General features: G+C 37.7%; 1 protein-coding gene across 16 annotated transcripts in view; it reads left to right on the top strand.

Annotated features, from left to right (window-relative positions):
* Prrc2c (proline-rich coiled-coil 2C) overlaps positions 1 to 18,244 on the top strand; it is a 68,776-nt gene that overhangs the window by 14,591 nt on the left and 35,941 nt on the right. For 11 of the 16 annotated variants that reach the window (XM_017320020.2, XM_006496772.4, XM_006496766.4 and 8 more), the window contains exons 2-15: positions 1,101 to 1,266; positions 2,683 to 2,860; positions 4,431 to 4,540; positions 5,364 to 5,489; positions 7,060 to 7,280; positions 9,609 to 9,691; positions 10,251 to 10,384; positions 10,491 to 10,578; positions 11,583 to 11,727; positions 12,613 to 12,666; positions 15,141 to 15,687; positions 16,284 to 16,441; positions 16,859 to 17,117; positions 17,997 to 18,204. In XM_017320020.2, coding sequence (XP_017175509.1) covers positions 1,155 to 1,266; positions 2,683 to 2,860; positions 4,431 to 4,540; positions 5,364 to 5,489; positions 7,060 to 7,280; positions 9,609 to 9,691; positions 10,251 to 10,384; positions 10,491 to 10,578; positions 11,583 to 11,727; positions 12,613 to 12,666; positions 15,141 to 15,687; positions 16,284 to 16,441; positions 16,859 to 17,117; positions 17,997 to 18,204 — 2,423 coding nt within the window. In that variant the 5' untranslated portion in view covers positions 1,101 to 1,154. The remainder of the gene's footprint in view (positions 1 to 1,100; positions 1,267 to 2,682; positions 2,861 to 4,430; positions 4,541 to 5,363; positions 5,490 to 7,059; positions 7,281 to 9,608; positions 9,692 to 10,250; positions 10,385 to 10,490; positions 10,579 to 11,582; positions 11,728 to 12,612; positions 12,667 to 15,140; positions 15,688 to 16,283; positions 16,442 to 16,858; positions 17,118 to 17,996; positions 18,205 to 18,244) is intronic. The other 5 variants (XM_011238787.3, XM_006496767.4, XM_011238788.3 and 2 more) reach the window with 3 other exon arrangements.

The raw sequence follows: 18,244 nt of genomic DNA, 5'->3' as shown, positions 1-18,244 counted from the left end.
TTTTTATTAGATATTTTCTTTATATACATTTCAAATTCTATCCTGAAAGTTCCCTATTCCTCCCCCACCCACTCCTGCTTCTTGGCCCTGGCATTCCCCTGTACTGGGGCATATAAAGTTTGCAAGACCAAGGGGCCTGTCTTCTCAGTGATGGCCAACTAGGCCATCTTCTGCTACATATGCAGCTAGAGATACAAGCTCTTTGGGTACTGGTTAGTTCATATTGTTGTTCCACCTAGAGAGTTGCAGACCCCTTCAGCTCCTTGGGTACTTTCTTTAACTCCTCCATTGGGGCCCCTTGTTCCATCTTATAGATGACTGTCAGCATCTACTTCTGTATTTGCCAGGCACTGGCATAGCCTCATACGAGACAGCTATAACAGGGTCCCTTCAGCAAAATCTTTCTGGCATATGCAAGAGTGTTGTTCTTTAATTATTATTGTTACACATATATAATTATAAATAGTGTTGCTCCCATGGACATGTGTTTAGCATTTGACTCCTTGGGATTGGATAACCTATGAGGGTCTTTGTCCCTGGAGAGGACTGATTTCTCCTTCTCTTGGCAGCTGCTAATAGCCTGGAGCTCTTACCAGCATTCCTTCTCATTGGAGTGCCAATTGGTGCAAATTCTATGCTTTTAGAAATTATCTATGTATAAGGCCAGGCATGGTGGTACATACCTTTATCCTTTATCCTGGGCAGAGGCAGGAGGATCTCTGAGATTTCAGTGTTAGCCTCACACACGCACACATATACTCTCTATATATACATATGTATATATATATATAGAGAGAGGCGGAGGGGGCTTTCTTAAAAATATATATATATATTTAAAGAAGGGCCTCCATATATAATATATATTATATATGGAGGCCCTTCTTAAATATTCCTTTATTCAGGCTTAGGGGCTCAGCCACTAAAGGCTATGCTTACAACCAAAAATATGCCTATATTCTATGTAAGTTGAAAATGTGCTCAGAAGAGAAATATAGTTAGGCAGTGGGGTGCAATCTTAAGTAGTTTAGGATGATCAGTTACTGTTGGATGTAGCTAATACTAAAATTTTCTTTTTCTTTTTTCTTGTATGCATTACAAAGACTACTTTTAAGGGGTGTGTCAGGAGGTTTTGGACTAGATGAGTTTCCACCGAAATGTCGGAGAAGTCAGGCCAGAGCACAAAAGCCAAGGATGGGAAGAAGTATGCAACACTCAGTTTGTTTAACACTTACAAAGGAAAGTCCTTGGAAACACAGAAGACTACAGGTGAGTAGATGCAGTAGCCCACGTTATCTGGTTTGTGGGTTTGTTGATGCAAAGACACTGTGTCTAATGTGTATGATTAGAAGCTAGGGTGAACCCGTTTATTTTAGCCTTTTTGTATGTATTCACATTCTTTCCAGGGAATAAGAATTAAATATTTTACCTTTGAAAATTTGTTTTAATTTTTTAATGATACTTAGATGTTGTAGATGTGTGTGTTTGTGTGTGGATATGGGGAAGTGAGTGCAGGTGCCTGCAGAGGTCAGAGCTATGATATATCCCTTTGGAGCTGAAGTTACATAGAGATAGGTGTGACTTAGAACTTAACAGCTACTGTTCTTAACCTCACAGAACTTTGTATATATACACTTCTCTATACACTTGTGTCTATAGGAAAGAAACCATATAAGAGACGAAGAGGGGAGTGGGTGGGTGTGTTCGTGCTACAGGGGGAAAAAAGTCCTGTCTTTTTGACCTGGGTCCCTTGCACCACCAGTACATACAGTGAAAAGTAGAGCATTTGCTGCAGTATTGTGAACATTGTGGGCTTTGTTTGTGGGGTTAGGGGGTGATGAGACAAGGACTTGTTGCTGTGTATTTTAGTTAGGGTTTTATTTACTGCTATGAAGAGACACCATGACCAAGGCAAGGCAACTCTTCTAAGGAAAACATTTAATTGGGGCTGGCTTACAGGTTCAGAGGTTCAGTCCATTGTCAACAGGGTGGGATCATGGCAGCATCCAGGCAGGCATGGTGCAGGAAAGAGCTGAGAATTCTTATATCTTATTCTGAAGGCAGACAGGAGAAGACTGGCTTCCAGGCAGCTAGGACAAGGGTATTAAAGCCTGTATCCACAATGATAACACTTCCTCCAACAGGGCCACACCTCTTAATAGTGCCACTCCCTGGGGCCAAGCATATACAAGCCATCACACTGTGTAACCCTAAAGGGCTTAGAACTTAACAGTGGATCAGGCCAGCCTCCAACATGAAGCTATTTTCCCACTTTCACCTTCCAAGTTGTGTAGTTTGAACTTTCTTCTCTTAACATTTTAAGTTTTTTACTTAAAATAGATTGCCTGAAAACATTTCAAAACTAGCATTTCCCCTTCCCATATTCCCAGTATATAGTGTTCCATATTTAGAAGTTAAGGGGTTCTGGTGGGTGGGTTTGTTTTGTTTTTTGAGACAAATTTTGCTGGGGTCCCAAGATGGCTTAATATTTTGAGTGGATTGTTTACTTTTTACCTTCAATTAATGTTGTAGGTTATAAACTGAGTTTATAGAGCTCTACTTTAACATTGGGGACTAGTCAGAGATTGTTAACTCCTGTTCATGTATATTATTTGTTGAATAAAATGTATAATAGAGTGATGAACAGTAGATGTTCTAAGGAAATTGATGTTACTGATCTTTTAGTTGCAGCTCGACATGGGTTACAAAGTCTTGGAAAAGTTGGTATTTCACGGCGAATGCCCCCACCTGCTAACCTTCCAAGTCTCAAAGCAGAGAACAAAGGCAATGATCCTAATGTGAATATTGTGCCCAAAGATGGGACAGGATGGGCATCGAAACAAGAGCAACATGAAGAAGAAAAGTGAGTCAGAATCTGTTAAGAATAAAACACTTCTCTCATTGTAGGAAACTGCCACCGCTGTGCACTGTTCAGCCAATAGAAACACTCTATGACACTTATAATTCAGAGAGTTCTTCCTCAGATGAAAACACAAGTCAGCTTACTCTTTGATGCCTACTAACTCCAAGAATAGAGTCTTGGACTTCTCTTAACACTATTACTTAGCAAAAACATGAAAAATGAACTTAACATTCTAAGAACAAATCTACAAGCCAACCAATATTTACTGCAAACTATTATCTGAGTGTGGAACCCAGCATTCTGCTTTAATAAGTCCTTGATAAATGAAGAGTTAAAAAGATAATATAGATATTATAACTCTTTTGTGGTGTTATATTTAAAGTGTGAATAGACACATTTAGTGTAAATATATAATAACTGTGTATACACACTTTTAGTCGTTAGGCTCTTTGAGTTCAGTAGCATTAGCCATAAGCACAGATGACAGAGTGGCTAATAAACAGGTTTACTTACACTGCATAGCCTGTACCATACTGCCTCCTCTCCCACCCTGTTCAAACCAGGCCTTCACTTTCTAATGGGAGGAAGAAATTGAGTCAGAAAGAAATAATATTAAAAAATGAAACAAAAATAAGGAATTGGTTCTGTTGCCTAAATTCCAAGATGCCTAAGAATTCTGACTCCAGCTTTGAAACTGCTTGGTGTATCATGGGTGTTTGGGCATTATTTATAAAGTAAGTGGAAAACAAGAATTAGCACTGTCTGCCCCAATCCTTATTCATTCAGTAAATATTTTGTCTTCTGTCTGTCAAGGTTTGTACCAGATTATTAGCTGGGCTAAATACTAAGTAGTTATTGGTCAGTTGGTAGGATTTACATTGTTTGCATGGATCTTATCAAATCTCCATGTTCCTGCTTAATTTCTATAGTATATTCGATCTCCTTTGTAGAAATTTTAGTTTGCTGGAGAATTATTTTATAGTAGAAAGGGAGCTAGGGCTGTGTGTACAAAAAAATAATACCGGCATTCTTTAGTTTCTTGAATAACCTTTTCATTTTTAAGTATTGCTATATTGCAAGGATTGTATAAAACTATAGACTTTTTAATCCTGTTTTATTCATGAGAATGGATTAGACAGATTGCTGTTACATGTTTGAAATGTAATGCAATGATGAATCTATCATCTGACATTTGGAGTTTGCATAGCCTTTGCCCCTAATTATCCCAGTGTAAACTGAATGTCTGCATATACTTACAGTTCTGTTGATAATGTAGTTCTTTAAAACATTATTGGTAGTTACTTTCAGTATCACGTTGTTTTGGTTTCTTTTTAAACAAAATGGAAAACAGGCAGCTGTCATCTCAGTTATTTAAAGGGAGAGATGATTGGGAGAAAACAGACATAACTTTAAAGGTAATGATACAAAGGCAAACCACTTATAAGAGATGCCTCTGTGATTTATTCGTATTAATCCATTTGTAGCCAAACTTAGCAGACTTAATTTACATACATTTAAACATTTTTTTAGTGTGTAATATCTGAAATAATGGATTAATATTTTTTTAAAGAGCACCAGAAGTGTCACCAGCACAGCCCAAACCTGGGGTTGCAGCTCCCCCAGAAGTAGCACCTGCTCCCAAATCATGGGCCAGTAACAAGCAAGGTGGGCAAGGAGATGGTAAGTGGACATGAGCTGGGGGGTCTGGTGAGGGTCAGTGGTTACTGAACAGCCGTGCAGGAAGGAAAGGAAGAGAGCATTGCGAGAGGATATGGTCGCATCCTTGAACTCTATTAGGCTAGTTAAATTTCACTGACAAAAGTCATATGTGATCTAATCTAAGGAGAATCTCTGAGTTATCTTCTGCATTTTAAAGAACATCTATGAATTAAGGAACAACAGACATGGCCTGTACCCTTAACATTTCAATGAATACAAAAACATTGTATATTGATACTGGATTCCTTTCCCTAATTATCCCAAATGTCTTTTACAGAAATCCTCCTAGGATTTCTGGGTAGTGAAAATTAGAGAATGATCATAAAGCACAGTAGCTATAATACTTCTAAAAAATGGACACATATTTCATGTATAGTGAGTTGCTATTTAGTGGTAAATCAAAGTAGTAAATGAAATGAAAACATCTTAGCCTTGTTCGGGACTTGGTGTTTAGTCAAAGTATATTTCAGTAATCCAATCTAAACTAGTTGTTAAAAGATTTTAGCAGAGAAGTTGGTCTTCAGTAGTAGGAGTCATAATGAAAGAGAAACAAACACTCCTGCAACATGTCTGAAAGGTTTCTCTCAGGGTTTTGTGTCCTCATGGCTGTTCAATAACTTTTCAAGGGCTTAGGTACAGTTTATACGATTTATTGATATAAACAATTATTATAATGTAGAATAATTAATTCATCAGAAAAAAGCAAGAACTCTATCCTGGGAGGGTTACTTGAATTATCTTCATTATAAAAGTTAACTTAATGTGTTTTTGAAAAAATGTTTAGGAATCCAAGTGAATAGTCAATTTCAGCAGGAATTTCCCAGTCTGCAGGCAGCTGGAGATCAGGAAAAAAAAGAAAAGGAAGCAAATGATGAAAACTATGGACCTGGACCCAGTTTACGCCCTCCAAGTAAGAATGCTTTCTACATGTTTTGTCTTACAATGTCACCTCATGTGTGTTCCTGTGTATTTGCCTGCTTTGTAGAGACTAGTGTTGTATTCACTTAAAACAGATTTTTTTTTTTGTGCCAACAATAGTACTGCTGTAACTGTAGAGCTTGTTGGAAATGTATAATTACATCTGATTTAATCTGTAAGTCAAAATTTGTAAGGTATCCAGGTATCTTCTTTGTAAATAATAGGTGATCCTTTTGTCCTTATCTTTGCCCTGTTCATTCCCTATTCCCTTCCCTCTTCTCCATATGCATGTATCTGCCTCAGCCTCCCATGGCTTGGGATTATAGGCATATGCTACTGTGCCTAGCTGTCCATATCCATATACACACATACTATCTATCTAGAGAGATTGGTTTGTTTTGGTTTTAACATATTTTCCCCATTGTGTAAGATCTACCCATTTTTATTTTTATTTTTTTAATATACTTTTGTTTGTATTCCATGATTCTTTGCTTTCTGGACTCAAAATGAAATATTTTGGATAATGAAGGTTACTTTATGTGCATTATAAAGCATAAAATAAAAAAAGAAATAAATTTTTGAGACACATGTAAATGTTTTAGCTTCATGTTGTCATCATGAAACATTTCAACAGACTATATCTATGAGATTCCTCTAGCAAAATTTTATAGGTTTATATTTTAATGTTATATACATTGCATTTTACATTTTAACCTATTTCTTGTCAATATTCCTTGTCAAACTTACATATATCATAAATTTTTGTTTAACCTTTATAACATAATCAATTACTCATTAAAATTGGATCAGCTCCACTATTTCTTCAGTTAGTTACATTTTGACCCAAAAGTTATCTATTGTCTCCTAATAAATGTGGCAGCTTGAGTCAACAAACTGAACCCAACACATGACCTCCCACCATTTCTGAAGGAATCCAAAAGAGGCCTGGTTAAACGTTGTGACTAAAGGATTCTCTCAAAGCCCCCTTTGCTGTTACTGTTCATGACGTGCCTTCCCCAAAATACGTGATGGGGAGAGGCTAATATGAAAGAGTGGACTGTTTTCTAGAAGGGGGATATTTGTCTCTTAATAGTCTGTTCAGGATTTCCTTAAAACCAGAGTGGTTTTACTTGATTAAAGATGTAAACAAGATAATGTCACTGAATCTGCTCCTCTGGTCCCATGTAATTAGTAAGAGTTGACTAAAGTAAATGGATGTGAACATCCCCCATCAGCTTTTCTGAGTTGTATAGAATTTCACTTATCTTCCTTCCTTCCCTCTAGATGCCTACCTGACAGTCCAAGTGAGAATAGTGGTTTTTGAACCACTACAGAAACACTGACAAAGCTTTATACAAGCGCTGATAACCCTCCTTTCATGGGTTGTCATGGCTGCCTGACATAGAGCCTTTCTGCTTCACAATCTATGACTCTAGTCTGCATTACAAGACAGCAAATCCCCACTCTTACTGTACTTGGTGGCATTTTCTTAAAATATGCTAAGCTTGCTGTTGCTGTTATGTTACTAATATTTTCTTAATCCTTTTTGTCCTCCATCCCAGATGTTGCTTGCTGGAGAGATGGTGGTAAGTCTGCTGGGTCACCTTCCTCTGATCAGGATGAAAAGCAACTTGGCCAGGATGAAAGCACGGCTATAACATCAGAACAAAATGATATTCTCAAAGTGGTAGAAAAGAGAATAGCTTGTGGTCCTCCACAGGCCAAACTGAATGGACAGCAACCTGCACTTGCTTCTCAGTATAGAGCTATGATGCCTCCATATGTGAGTATTGCTAAACATGGCAATCAGTCAAAAGAATATTCTACTCTGGGACTCAAGAAATGGGGAAGATGTAGATCTTTGGTCTCAATAGCATCTAACTAAAGTCTGATTGTGAGAATAGTGAGGTAAACAAGTCACATGCCTCAGTAGCACAAGTAGCTTTATCATGTTAGACCACATATTTTTACAGCATATTAAGTCCCTGCTCTTAGGAGCCAAAAGCAGGTTGAACACTATGAGTTTGAGGCCAGCAGGACTACGTAGTGTGTGAGACCTTGTCTCAAAAGTAAACATAAGCACAAATGTTAATTGCAGTATCACAACTTTTAATTATTGTGGAAATAAAATTTTAGTTTACCAGTTCTTTGTGTTAATGAGTATTTTATATTACAGATTTAAAATTTTTTTTAAGATAAGTTCATTGGGTTTGCTAAATTGCCCAACTGATAGTTCATGGCCAATAACAAAGAGCCTAAAGGTTAAGAATTGTTTGAATTCTAATTATGTTTTTAAATCTACATTTTGCTTTTTTGTGAGACAAGGTCTCGTGAGTAGTTCAAGTAGGCTTCAAGATTAGTCCTGTCCCAGGCTATTGAGTGCTGAAGTTAGGGACATGCATGCTCTATTATGCCTACCTCAATTAAGTTTTACAGAAGAGTAGTGGTAAATGCCATTCTCCAGTCCTGGATACAGTATTTCATTTGTGGATATTTTTGGTTGTGTTTTAAAAGGAGAAAACATGGGAAAATACATAGCTCCATTAAGGTGGCTAAAATTAAAAAAAAATGAATTCTTAAATGGTAGGTCATTGTTAGGATCGAGGTAATGACTGATATTTCTTAGGGGTCTCATTCCTTCCCTGTGTGTAGACGCCTCTGTGCAGTTCTTTTCTTTCTTTCACTTATTTGTGTCAAGTTGCTTGTGCTTTGTTCCTTCTCTCTGCCATGTCTTAACTGTGCCAGAAAAGCAAAGGAAATTAAGTATTTTTTAAAGGTGGGAGGTTATAGTTCATTGTGTTTGAGGCCATGACCTTAACTCCCCCACAGTGCTGAAGGATGATATCCTAAGAAGTATGAGAGCATGACTTTTTTTAAAAAAAGTAAGGAAAACTTTATAAACTGACCCGGTCAGTTTGGGCCTAATTTTCAAATTGTGCTTGTAGATTTTTGAGCTTCCAGGTGTGGATATTGGAAGGCGCATCAAAGCAAAGGGCAGAGAAGGCTTCAGTACCAGCTGCTTCTATCAAGCCAGTCACCCAGTCTACACCACAAGTAGATACTGAGTGGTTAGAGATAGTTTCTGCAGTTAATGTTATGGCAAACTCCGAATTTTAAGCTATACACCTCATAGAATTAACATGTCTGAATAATTTAAAGGGGGAGCTAACGTAAACTAAAGACTGCATCCATTTTTACTCCTTTCGCTATAGTGCTGTAGCCAATGCCCACAGATTTCCTCAATACTTGATAGTTGACCTTGAGCTGGTGTTTAATTCAACCTAGTTTCAGCCCTGTGTGGTAGGAATGGCCCCTTTAGACATTACAGTCACACAAAAAGTCCTTTCTAAGTGTGATTTCCTTACCTAAAAAGATTTTTTTGTTGTTTTTTATTTTTTTGTTTTTGTAAGACCTTTTTCAGCAGAAGCAAAATTATTTCAGGCTTATGTGTCTGTAAATGAATAAATGTGTTGAGACTGTCTCCATCCAGATCATAGCTGAGTCCTTCAGTTACCAGGGTTTGCATAATCTGCCCCCACCCACTTTTAGGCTTACCTTTTTCCTTGACTGGATTTTTTTTAGTACTTAATTCATGTCATCTCTAGAGAAACTTGACTAAGAGCACATTTTCTATGCCATTCTTAACATCTGTCTGTTATCTGAAGTGATTTCCTCTTTATCATTGTTTTTCTAGTTGGTTTACGGATTTGTGGTTTTTACAGTTTGTGTCATTACATAAGTTAATTATATTAATGTGATATGGAGGTTCTTCAGTGTCTTAGTTAGGTTTTTGTTAGTATTTCTAGAGGTGGGGGTGTGAAAACATATGTCTTTAAGACAGGCAGATCCCCTGAGTTCACAACTAGCTGTTTTAGAGCAAACTGTAGGCCAGCCAAGGCTACATAGTGAGATCCCTGCCTTAAAAACAAAAAAAAGACTTCCTGGAATCACTTTTCTGTAAATGGTTTTTTAGTGAGGATGAGTGGTGGTCTATACTAGCAGACAAAGTTGAATATTCATATTATTTGCATCAACCATTCATACCTCATTACATTTTAAGAGCTACTCAAACTGAACTTGTGTATCATAAGTTACTTTTTTTATCATCCAGATGTTTCAGCAGTACCCAAGGATGGCATATCCTCCTCTACATGGTCCCATGAGGTTCCCACCTTCATTATCAGAAGCAAACAAGTAAGACTTAGACAAAGCCTACAGGGGATATGTGCTTTAAGATTTTTTTTTTAACATTGAGGGTTCGCTCTCAAAAGTATAATTATTTACCTCTTGTAAGCTAAAACTAAAATAGTAGCTAGGCGAGAGGGAGGGAGGGAGGGAGGGAGAGAGAGAGAGAGAGAGAGAGAGAGAGAGAGATCGATTCTGTCTCAGAAATCAAAAACAAAACCCGAAATAGTTGAGTATTTTAAAAATGTAATTGGCATAAATTTTTGAAAACAGGAAATCATGATTCTAAAACTAGTGATAATTCTTTTTCTTACTCTCCTCTTACTGTAGAAATTTTAGGATCCTTTTTAATGGTTCTAATTACTTATTTTGAAATGAAAAGAATTGAACTATTTAAGCTACTAAGTATATTTTAATGATTTCTTTATACTCATGTCATTCCAGGGTATATTTTGCTATAGAAAAAATTAATATCAAATTGAAATGAACTAAATTCCAATGTTTTAATACTCTCAAGTCAATATAACTAAAACCTGTGCATTTTTTCCTCTGCTCTCCCGTTGATTAGAAGCCTTCGAGGAAGAGGCCCTCCTCCTTCTTGGGCTTCTGAACCTGAACGCCCATCCATCCTTAGTGCATCCGAACTGAAGGAGCTCGATAAATTTGATAACCTAGATGCTGAAGCAGATGAAGGTTGGGCAGGTGAGGAACAGTTCATGAAACACTTGAAACTGCCTGGGGTTTAGTTTGACACAGTTAGTGGTGTGTTTATGAACTCACTCCATCTATGCTTTCCTTCATTTACCAGGTGCTCAGATGGAAGTAGATTACACAGAACAGCTGAACTTCAGTGATGATGATGAGCAAGGAAGTACTAGTCCTAAAGAGAGCAGCAGGTAAATTTGTGACAGTCTTGCTATTGATAGCGTGACTTTGTTGATAGAACATGAGCTGTTGGTACAAAGATGCTTCATTCATACGGTTTTTGTTTTTTTTGTTTTGTTTTTTTTTTTTACTACAGATTTTCTTTATTTTTCTTAGCTTACTTAATTGCTTCAGGATCTTGTTTTATTTATTTATTCATTATTTGTTATTCCCTAAAAGCTTATTGGCAAACAGCATTAGAGATTTGGGAAATGGAGCTTTTTAATCTCTGTTACTTATTGAAGGGCATCCAAGTAAGGAATATATGGGCTAATGTGTAAGAAACATTGGGCTTTTACGTGCCCAATTTGTAGTTTTCTCAGGCATGGCATTATAGTATGCTATAGTTTCATGATTGGTCGGTCATCTCTGAGATACCTGATATGTTGAGGTTATTTTATATCTGTCTATCTATATACATACATACATACATATATACATACACTAATATATCTTTTGAACCAGAGTAAATTAGAATATAGTCAATAATATTTTCTTTTTTTTTTGTTTTTCATGACAGGGTTTCTCTATGTAGCCCTGGCTGTCCTGGAACTCACTTTGTAGACCAGGCTGGCCTCGAACTCAGAAATCCACCTGCCTCTGCCTCCCGAGTGCTGGAATAATATTTTCAGTATCACTTATTTATATTTAGGTGACATCTTGAGAGGACAGGCAAGAAAAAAAAGTGTATTAGATTCATTTACATCACAGATGAGTATCCAATTTGAGCAGCTGCTATACTGCTATTTTAGTTATTACACTTTGACAGTGTGAACTAAATACTCCCCAAAACACTACAGAAACATCTCAGTATTAACATCACTGAGTCACAAACCTGTCAGTGATTGCTTTATACATTTTCTTCCCTTGAAATTATATGGAAAACTACCCCCCCCCCCCAGAGGAAAAGTCATTCACTTGTTCACATAATTTCTGTTTCTTTGTTCCTTTCCTCTTCTCCATTTTGGTTCTTCAGTGAGGATCAAACTGCAAAAACACCTGAAAGCACAGAAAACCGAAAAGAAGTAGATGAAGCTTCCAGCACTAAATCATCTTCTCAGATACCTGCTCAGCCTCCAGTCACAAAAAGTCCTTATGGGAAGGGACCACCATTTAATCAGGTTTGTTGGGCCTGTACAGGTCCTTATCATTACCAATAGTTTGGATGAGTTGATCTTAGAACCAAAATTGGAGTGACTTGAGAAAGGGGTTTTTGTGTGATTTGCAGGCAGGCAGTGGGTGCTGGTTGTAGTTTTGAGCTGGATTCACACATAAGATCCTCCTGCCTCTCCTCTGGGTGCTGAACTGTCAGGCATGTGATGTATAGTACTTGACTGAGGCTGTGTATTTTTTTGCTGCTTTTATTGCCTGTTAAATGAAATTACTGATATGGCTACTAAAATTAATTGTCAAGCCAAAACTGAAGATTAAATCAGGTCAAAGTAGAGGAATATTTTCTCAAAATAAACAAGGCGCTTTACCATCTACTGAATGTCTTCTACATCGTGCTACTTGCATGGGAAAGAATACACTGTAGAGAAATCTTAACATGAAGAAAATGGAGACTTACAATACCTGGTTATTGTGGAAAAGATAGCAAAAGGAGAGAAATATATGGGGAGCATATATTTTGATCTCATGAGTTGAGATGGTATAGCAGTAGCTACATTACAAACTGAAAGAGGCTGTAATTATCTAGGTGGTTTTTGCGTTTGTACAAAACAGATGGAAGAACATAACTGTTAGTAAGCTATAGGGAGCAAACTGGCAGTCTTTGAAAGGGAAAGGAAATTTTCCACTCTTTGTAGTAGGTTTGCTTGTTACCATACTGATATGGCTGTGTGGTTCTGTAAAAAGTGATTTTACAGTCACTGATTAACTTCTAAAATGAAGACAGGCCCAATAGGTTGACTTTGAACAGGTTTGTGTTCTCGTTGAGAAAATTAGTACACTGACTGTGGTCATAAATGTGTGGGGTAAATTTTTAAATCTCTTGGTCTTCATAGGAACGTGGCCCATCTTCACACTTGCCACCACCTCCCAAGTTGCTTGCACAACAGGTAAATTTTAAATAAGTGTTGATGTATACTCTGTATTTGGCTTTGTGAAGTTTTCTTCTGTTGGAATGATGCTTTTATGTTTATAACTTTCATTAACCAGTTGTACATTGTTCAGTGTGGCTTTTGCATGTTTTTCTTCTAGTTCATCCTTCTTACCTAACAAGCGCACTGAGTACCTCACTAAGGAAGGAAGCACAGAGCTGATGTCGGGCACTTTCACACTTGTAGTCTTCCTTCCTTGTTCCCTGACGGCAGGCAGTCCTGCCACTTACTGTCTATAGAGTGCAATACCCTGCTCTTCATTCTTTTTCATCATCTGCTCTATGTCTTTGTTCTCCATCATAGCAAAATTCTTTTAGTAAGTTGAGCTTAGCTGGATGACTCATAAATTTACCATCACTCCCAGGAGTGCTGCATGAACACACGTACACATCTATTGCCTCTTCTAATAAATTTGATTTCCAAGTATTAATCTAACAGAGAACTTGTACTAGACTATGCCAAGAAAAAAAAAAACAATGATAATAATAATAGTATGGCACCTAACTCAGTAAAAAGGATTTTTAGCTTCACAAAGAAAATCTGTGACTGTGGTCTAGGGAGATAGCCCAGTAAGAACCTGCGATACAAACATGAGCATAAGAATATCCACATAGACGAGAATCACACATGTTTGTGGTGTGCACAATAATGAACAACAATGACACTTTAACTTAAACAGTATTGCCTGACATTTTTTAACCTCTGTACGCTTATATATGTAATGAACACATTCATTTATATAAAAACCATATATACACACATTCACAAAGAAAAATATGAGTGGCCAGTAAGCACATGTGCTATCTAATAACCATGGTAATGCAAATTTAAATCGCGGTAATACTCTTTCTTTGCATCCATCATTGCCCTATAGTAATAACATATAGGATAGCGTGCATGCTTGAACAGTATAGGAAGGCAGCTTGGCAGTTTCCTGTTAAGGAAACATAATTGAGAGGGTCACTATCACCTGTTTATTCAAGAGGAATGAAAATATGCAGATGTGTGCCTTTATACCACAGGATACATATCTGTCATTGTTCTTGTACCTTGGACTACTAAACGGCAGTGAAATGGTGTAAGCCACCACAAAATAGCCTCCACAGTATTGTAGTGAGCCAGAGAGAATAGCACAAGAGATTCGTCTGCATCAGCACAATTCTAGCACAGGAAAAACAGTGTTAGGGTTGAGATATGTGAAGGTAAAAAGAGCAGGAGTGATGTGATGCAGCTGAGCTTGGTGTGTATCCCATCCTCATGGGAAGTCTTTCTATCCGTTGCCATGGTATACATTTACTTACTGGTATTTGATTTCACTATGCTGCTATTTTTCTTTTTTTGGAATTCTAACTGGGCAATATAGGAATCTCCATCCTTCTTTATCCTGGTGACTTTTCACTTCTCTATGTTGAAAATCTTGTGTTTTGTTTCTTTATGATTTAGCACTTTGTGTACTTTCTCTCTTATTTTTGGTGTTTTTAGCAGTGTTGTTAAACTCTGTCATCGTTTGAAAATGTTAATGAAAATAATATCAGTTACATGAACTAAAATCTTCATTGTGTTCTGGATACAGTGTAAATCTCTCTTTCCAGACGTAGTTTTGAAATTTCCTTCAAGGCCGTTTCTCTAGCAGCCATCTTGTCCCTTGCTTCTTACTCTGCAGCTTCCTTGTTCGTCTCCTTGGTACCCATGAGCTGTCATTTTACATATTTGGGCCTTGATTTTTCTCCCTGAGGAATTCCCCTTCTAAGGCATTCTGTCTGCAAGCTACTACTACTAAAACATGCACTTAAATTTCTATTATCTCTAAACTGATCTTTTATCTTAGTATAACTGAGTGAGCAATAATGCCTAACACAGTGAATGGGTATTTCTTCACTTGGTGTTTGACGTTCCAATTAATTTTTCCCTTCCTAATTTAGTATATTGTCTAGACTTACTATTTAAGAGTCTTTATGCACATACCAGAGGTCAAAGTTCAAGTTTGGGAAGTCAGTTCTCTACTTCTACAGTGTGGGACCTGGGGTTAAACTCAGGCTGTCTAAATTGTCAACAGATTACTTCTATCCTCCATCACCATCTTGCTGGCCCTTTTTCTTTTCATTGTCTTGTTTATGCTTTAACAGAATCTCTTCCTTCTTTCTTTTTCCTTCTTTTTGACCCTTCCCATCTCTCCATATTTATGGCACACAATATCAGTCCCAGAAAGTGATCAGGGTGATGATGGCTCAGGTGTTAGGGGTGCTTGCTGCCAAGCTTGACAACCTGAGTTCACTCTAATGAGATTCCATATAATGGAATGATAAGAGAGCTGACTCCTACAGGTTGTTCTCTGATTTTCACATGTGCACACATGCACACACACATAGACATAAAAACAAATTATTTCGAATACCAAGTTCTTATCTTCATCTGGTCTCTTACTCCTTCAGCATCCCCCACCTCCAGATCGACAAATACCTGGAAGACAAGGCCCCTTTCCCTCCAAGCCTCCAGTACCTGATAACGATGAAATATGGAAGCAAAGACGAAAACAACAGTCTGAAATATCTGCAGCAGTAGAGCGTGCTCGTAAACGCCGTGAGGAGGAAGAGCGAAGGATGGAGGAACAGAGGAAGGCAGCGTGCGCAGAGAAATTGAAGCAGCTGGATGAGAAGCTCGGGATCATAGAAAAGCAGCCATCTCCAGAGGAACTTAGAGAAAGGGAGAGAGAGAAGGAGCGGGAGAGAGAACTTGAAAAAGAGAAAGAGCGGGAGCTTGAGAAAGAGCAGGAAAAGCAGAGGGAAATGGAGAGGGCAAGACAGCAAGAGAAAGAGTTAGAACAACAGAGAGAAAAGGAGCAGGAACTACAAAGGCTGAGAGAACAGGAAAAGGAGGGCGAGCCAAAGGAACAGGAAAAAGAGGAAAAAGTTGAACCCCAAGAGCCTGTTGTAGAGCCTGCGACAGAAAACCAAGAAAGTGAAAACAACTGCAAGAAAGGTATGGTGCCCCACCCACATTTCATAGTTAATTATGCATTCTCCTTAGTTGTTAATGGTGGAGAGGTGAAGGCAGGGCCTTGCATGTATACTTGTGATGCATCATCCTCTAGGACAGATGGACAGATGGAACAAGTTTTCCTCAGGATAAAAACAGTAAACAGGTCCTTGACATAGCCCTGACTGGCCTGAAATTGCACTGTAGAGCAGGCCGGCCTCAAACTCAGAAATCTGACTGCCTCTGCCTCCCGAGGTGCTGGGGTTAAAGGCGTGTGCAGCTACACTTGATTGTCCTCTTCCCAGGTATAGATCATATCATGTAAATACTGAGTGTTAACATAAATATTTATTGAAATAAATGAGAAGTATTAGGACCTTGGGTTTTTGTCAAGTAAATACATATGTGTGTAAGTGAAGGATTTGGATCTGTGTTCTCCTTAGAGTCCAGGTTTATAAGAATCTGTTGATAGTTTAGTGATATGTTATTGATGTTTTTCATATTGGGTTACAAAGTGATGATTTGGAGTATTATGGAGATCCTTTTTCCTCTTTAACAGCATGTTTGATAGGATTATTTTTTACTGTTTCTTTGAGCAGAAGAAGAACCAATTTTCACTAGGCAGGACAGCAATCGCAGTGAAAAGGAGACCACACAAGTGGTACAAGAAGCAGAACCTGAATCGGGGGCTCAACCTCGACCTGGCTATTTCAAACAGTTTCAGAAATCATTGCCACCACGATTTCAGCGTCAGCAGGTAATACTACTAAAACCAAAAATACTTTACCTCATATATGGGATTGGAAATAGATATCTTATCTTTCAGGATCTGATAATATAATATAAAACAAAATACATAAAGCATAGGAACTTACCTTAGTTCCTTTTTTCTTTGTAGTACACTTGTTGAGAATTGGTTGTTGAGAAGTTAGTTGACTTTCTCTATCATGTCTTTTTTGTCTTAAGCTTTACTCATAGACACATCTTCTACTTCTAGGAAATGATGAGATGCTTATGTGAATTATAAGAAATTACTGTAACTTATTTGGTCTTTTGCCAACTCTGTGCTGATTGTTTTTATCTTTAAATTTCCCAAACACCTTTGTTTTCAAATACGGTTACACTAATTAATTATAGAATAGAAATGTCAGTAAGTGTGATTTTGGTTTTCCAGGAGCAGATGAAACAGCAACAGTGGCAGCAGCAGCAGCAGCAGCAGCAGCAAGGTGTGCTTCCACAGACTGTGCCCTCACAGCCGTCTAATGGTTCAGTCCCTCCTCCACCACACAGACCCCTTTACCAGCCAATGCAACCCCACCCTCAACATCTGGCTTCTATGGGTTTTGACCCAAGGTGGCTCATGATGCAGTCCTATATGGATCCTCGAATGATATCAGGAAGGCCTGCTATGGACATTCCACCCATTCATCCTGGTGAGTTGGGAGTGACTGTTACTACTTGCAGTTTTTAATGTTGCCTTGTCCTGTCCCTCCTTTTTGTCATAATTCCCTCAGCATTAATCTAGTAAGAACTTAAAATACGACCCCTAGGTCTTTATCAGGAAGTTAAAAGCTTTTAGTGTAGACATTTGTGGCAGCTATTTAACTCGACCAAAGTACTAGCTCTTTTTTGCTTTAGAACTTTAAATTTTTGAAATGGCAATTATTCTAGTTAAAATCTGTTACTAGTATTCTCACTTTGCCAAATATTTCAACATTTAAATTTTATCTTCATATATTTATTCTTTTTTTATAGTTTTCCTATTATTTATTATTATCATAATAACTTGATTCTTCATAAGTTAGCCAAAAAGTAAATAAGCCAGTTCTTTTGGGAATCCATTTAGAATTAAGCCAGATAATCTGTCATCAGAATGATACTATGGAAGATTTAGGAATGATTAAAAAGCTATTCACAAATTATAGCTCATTCAAAGCAGTGGCATGTGCTCATAATCCCAGGACCCAGGAGGCTCAGAAGTTTAGAGCCATCTTGAAGGTTGGTTGGTTGGTTGGTTTGTAAATCTCACTATTTGAATGCAGAGTTAACTATTTTAACAGCAAAGATGAATAAAATTTGCTGTAAGAAATAATTTTTCCCAAAACTTAGCCTTGTTGGTATGATTCTAATCTCAGTTTTTCTGTTAGCTGTTTTTTCTATGCACATTTTTTTTTCTTTTAAAATAAAGTGAACTCCTATTGTATGTCCCCTCTTAATTTCTTAGCACTCATTTTTGTATATGTTTATCTTGGTTTTGTTTCTTTCACTTTACCTAATTCTCTTGTGTGTGTGAACTTTTCTTTTTCTTACAGGAATGATTCCTCCTAAGCCGTTAATCAGAAGAGACCAGATGGAAGGGTCACCTAATAGCTCTGAGTCATTTGAGCATATAGCTAGATCTGCAAGAGATCATGGAATTTCACTTTCTGAACCTCGAATGATGTGGGGGTCAGATCCCTATCATGCTGAGCCTCAGCAGGCAGCTACTCCCAAGTCTGCTGAAGAAACTGGGGATGCAAGGTAATAAATTACTTACATCATTGAAAGATAAGTAGAATAT

This window comes from Mus musculus, chromosome 1 (genome assembly GCF_000001635.26).
Source record: "Mus musculus strain C57BL/6J chromosome 1, GRCm38.p6 C57BL/6J".
NCBI classification, from domain to species: Eukaryota; Metazoa; Chordata; class Mammalia; order Rodentia; family Muridae; genus Mus; species Mus musculus.
Note: the sequence above shows the minus strand (reverse complement) of the source record. Positions and strands in the feature narration are given on the sequence as shown.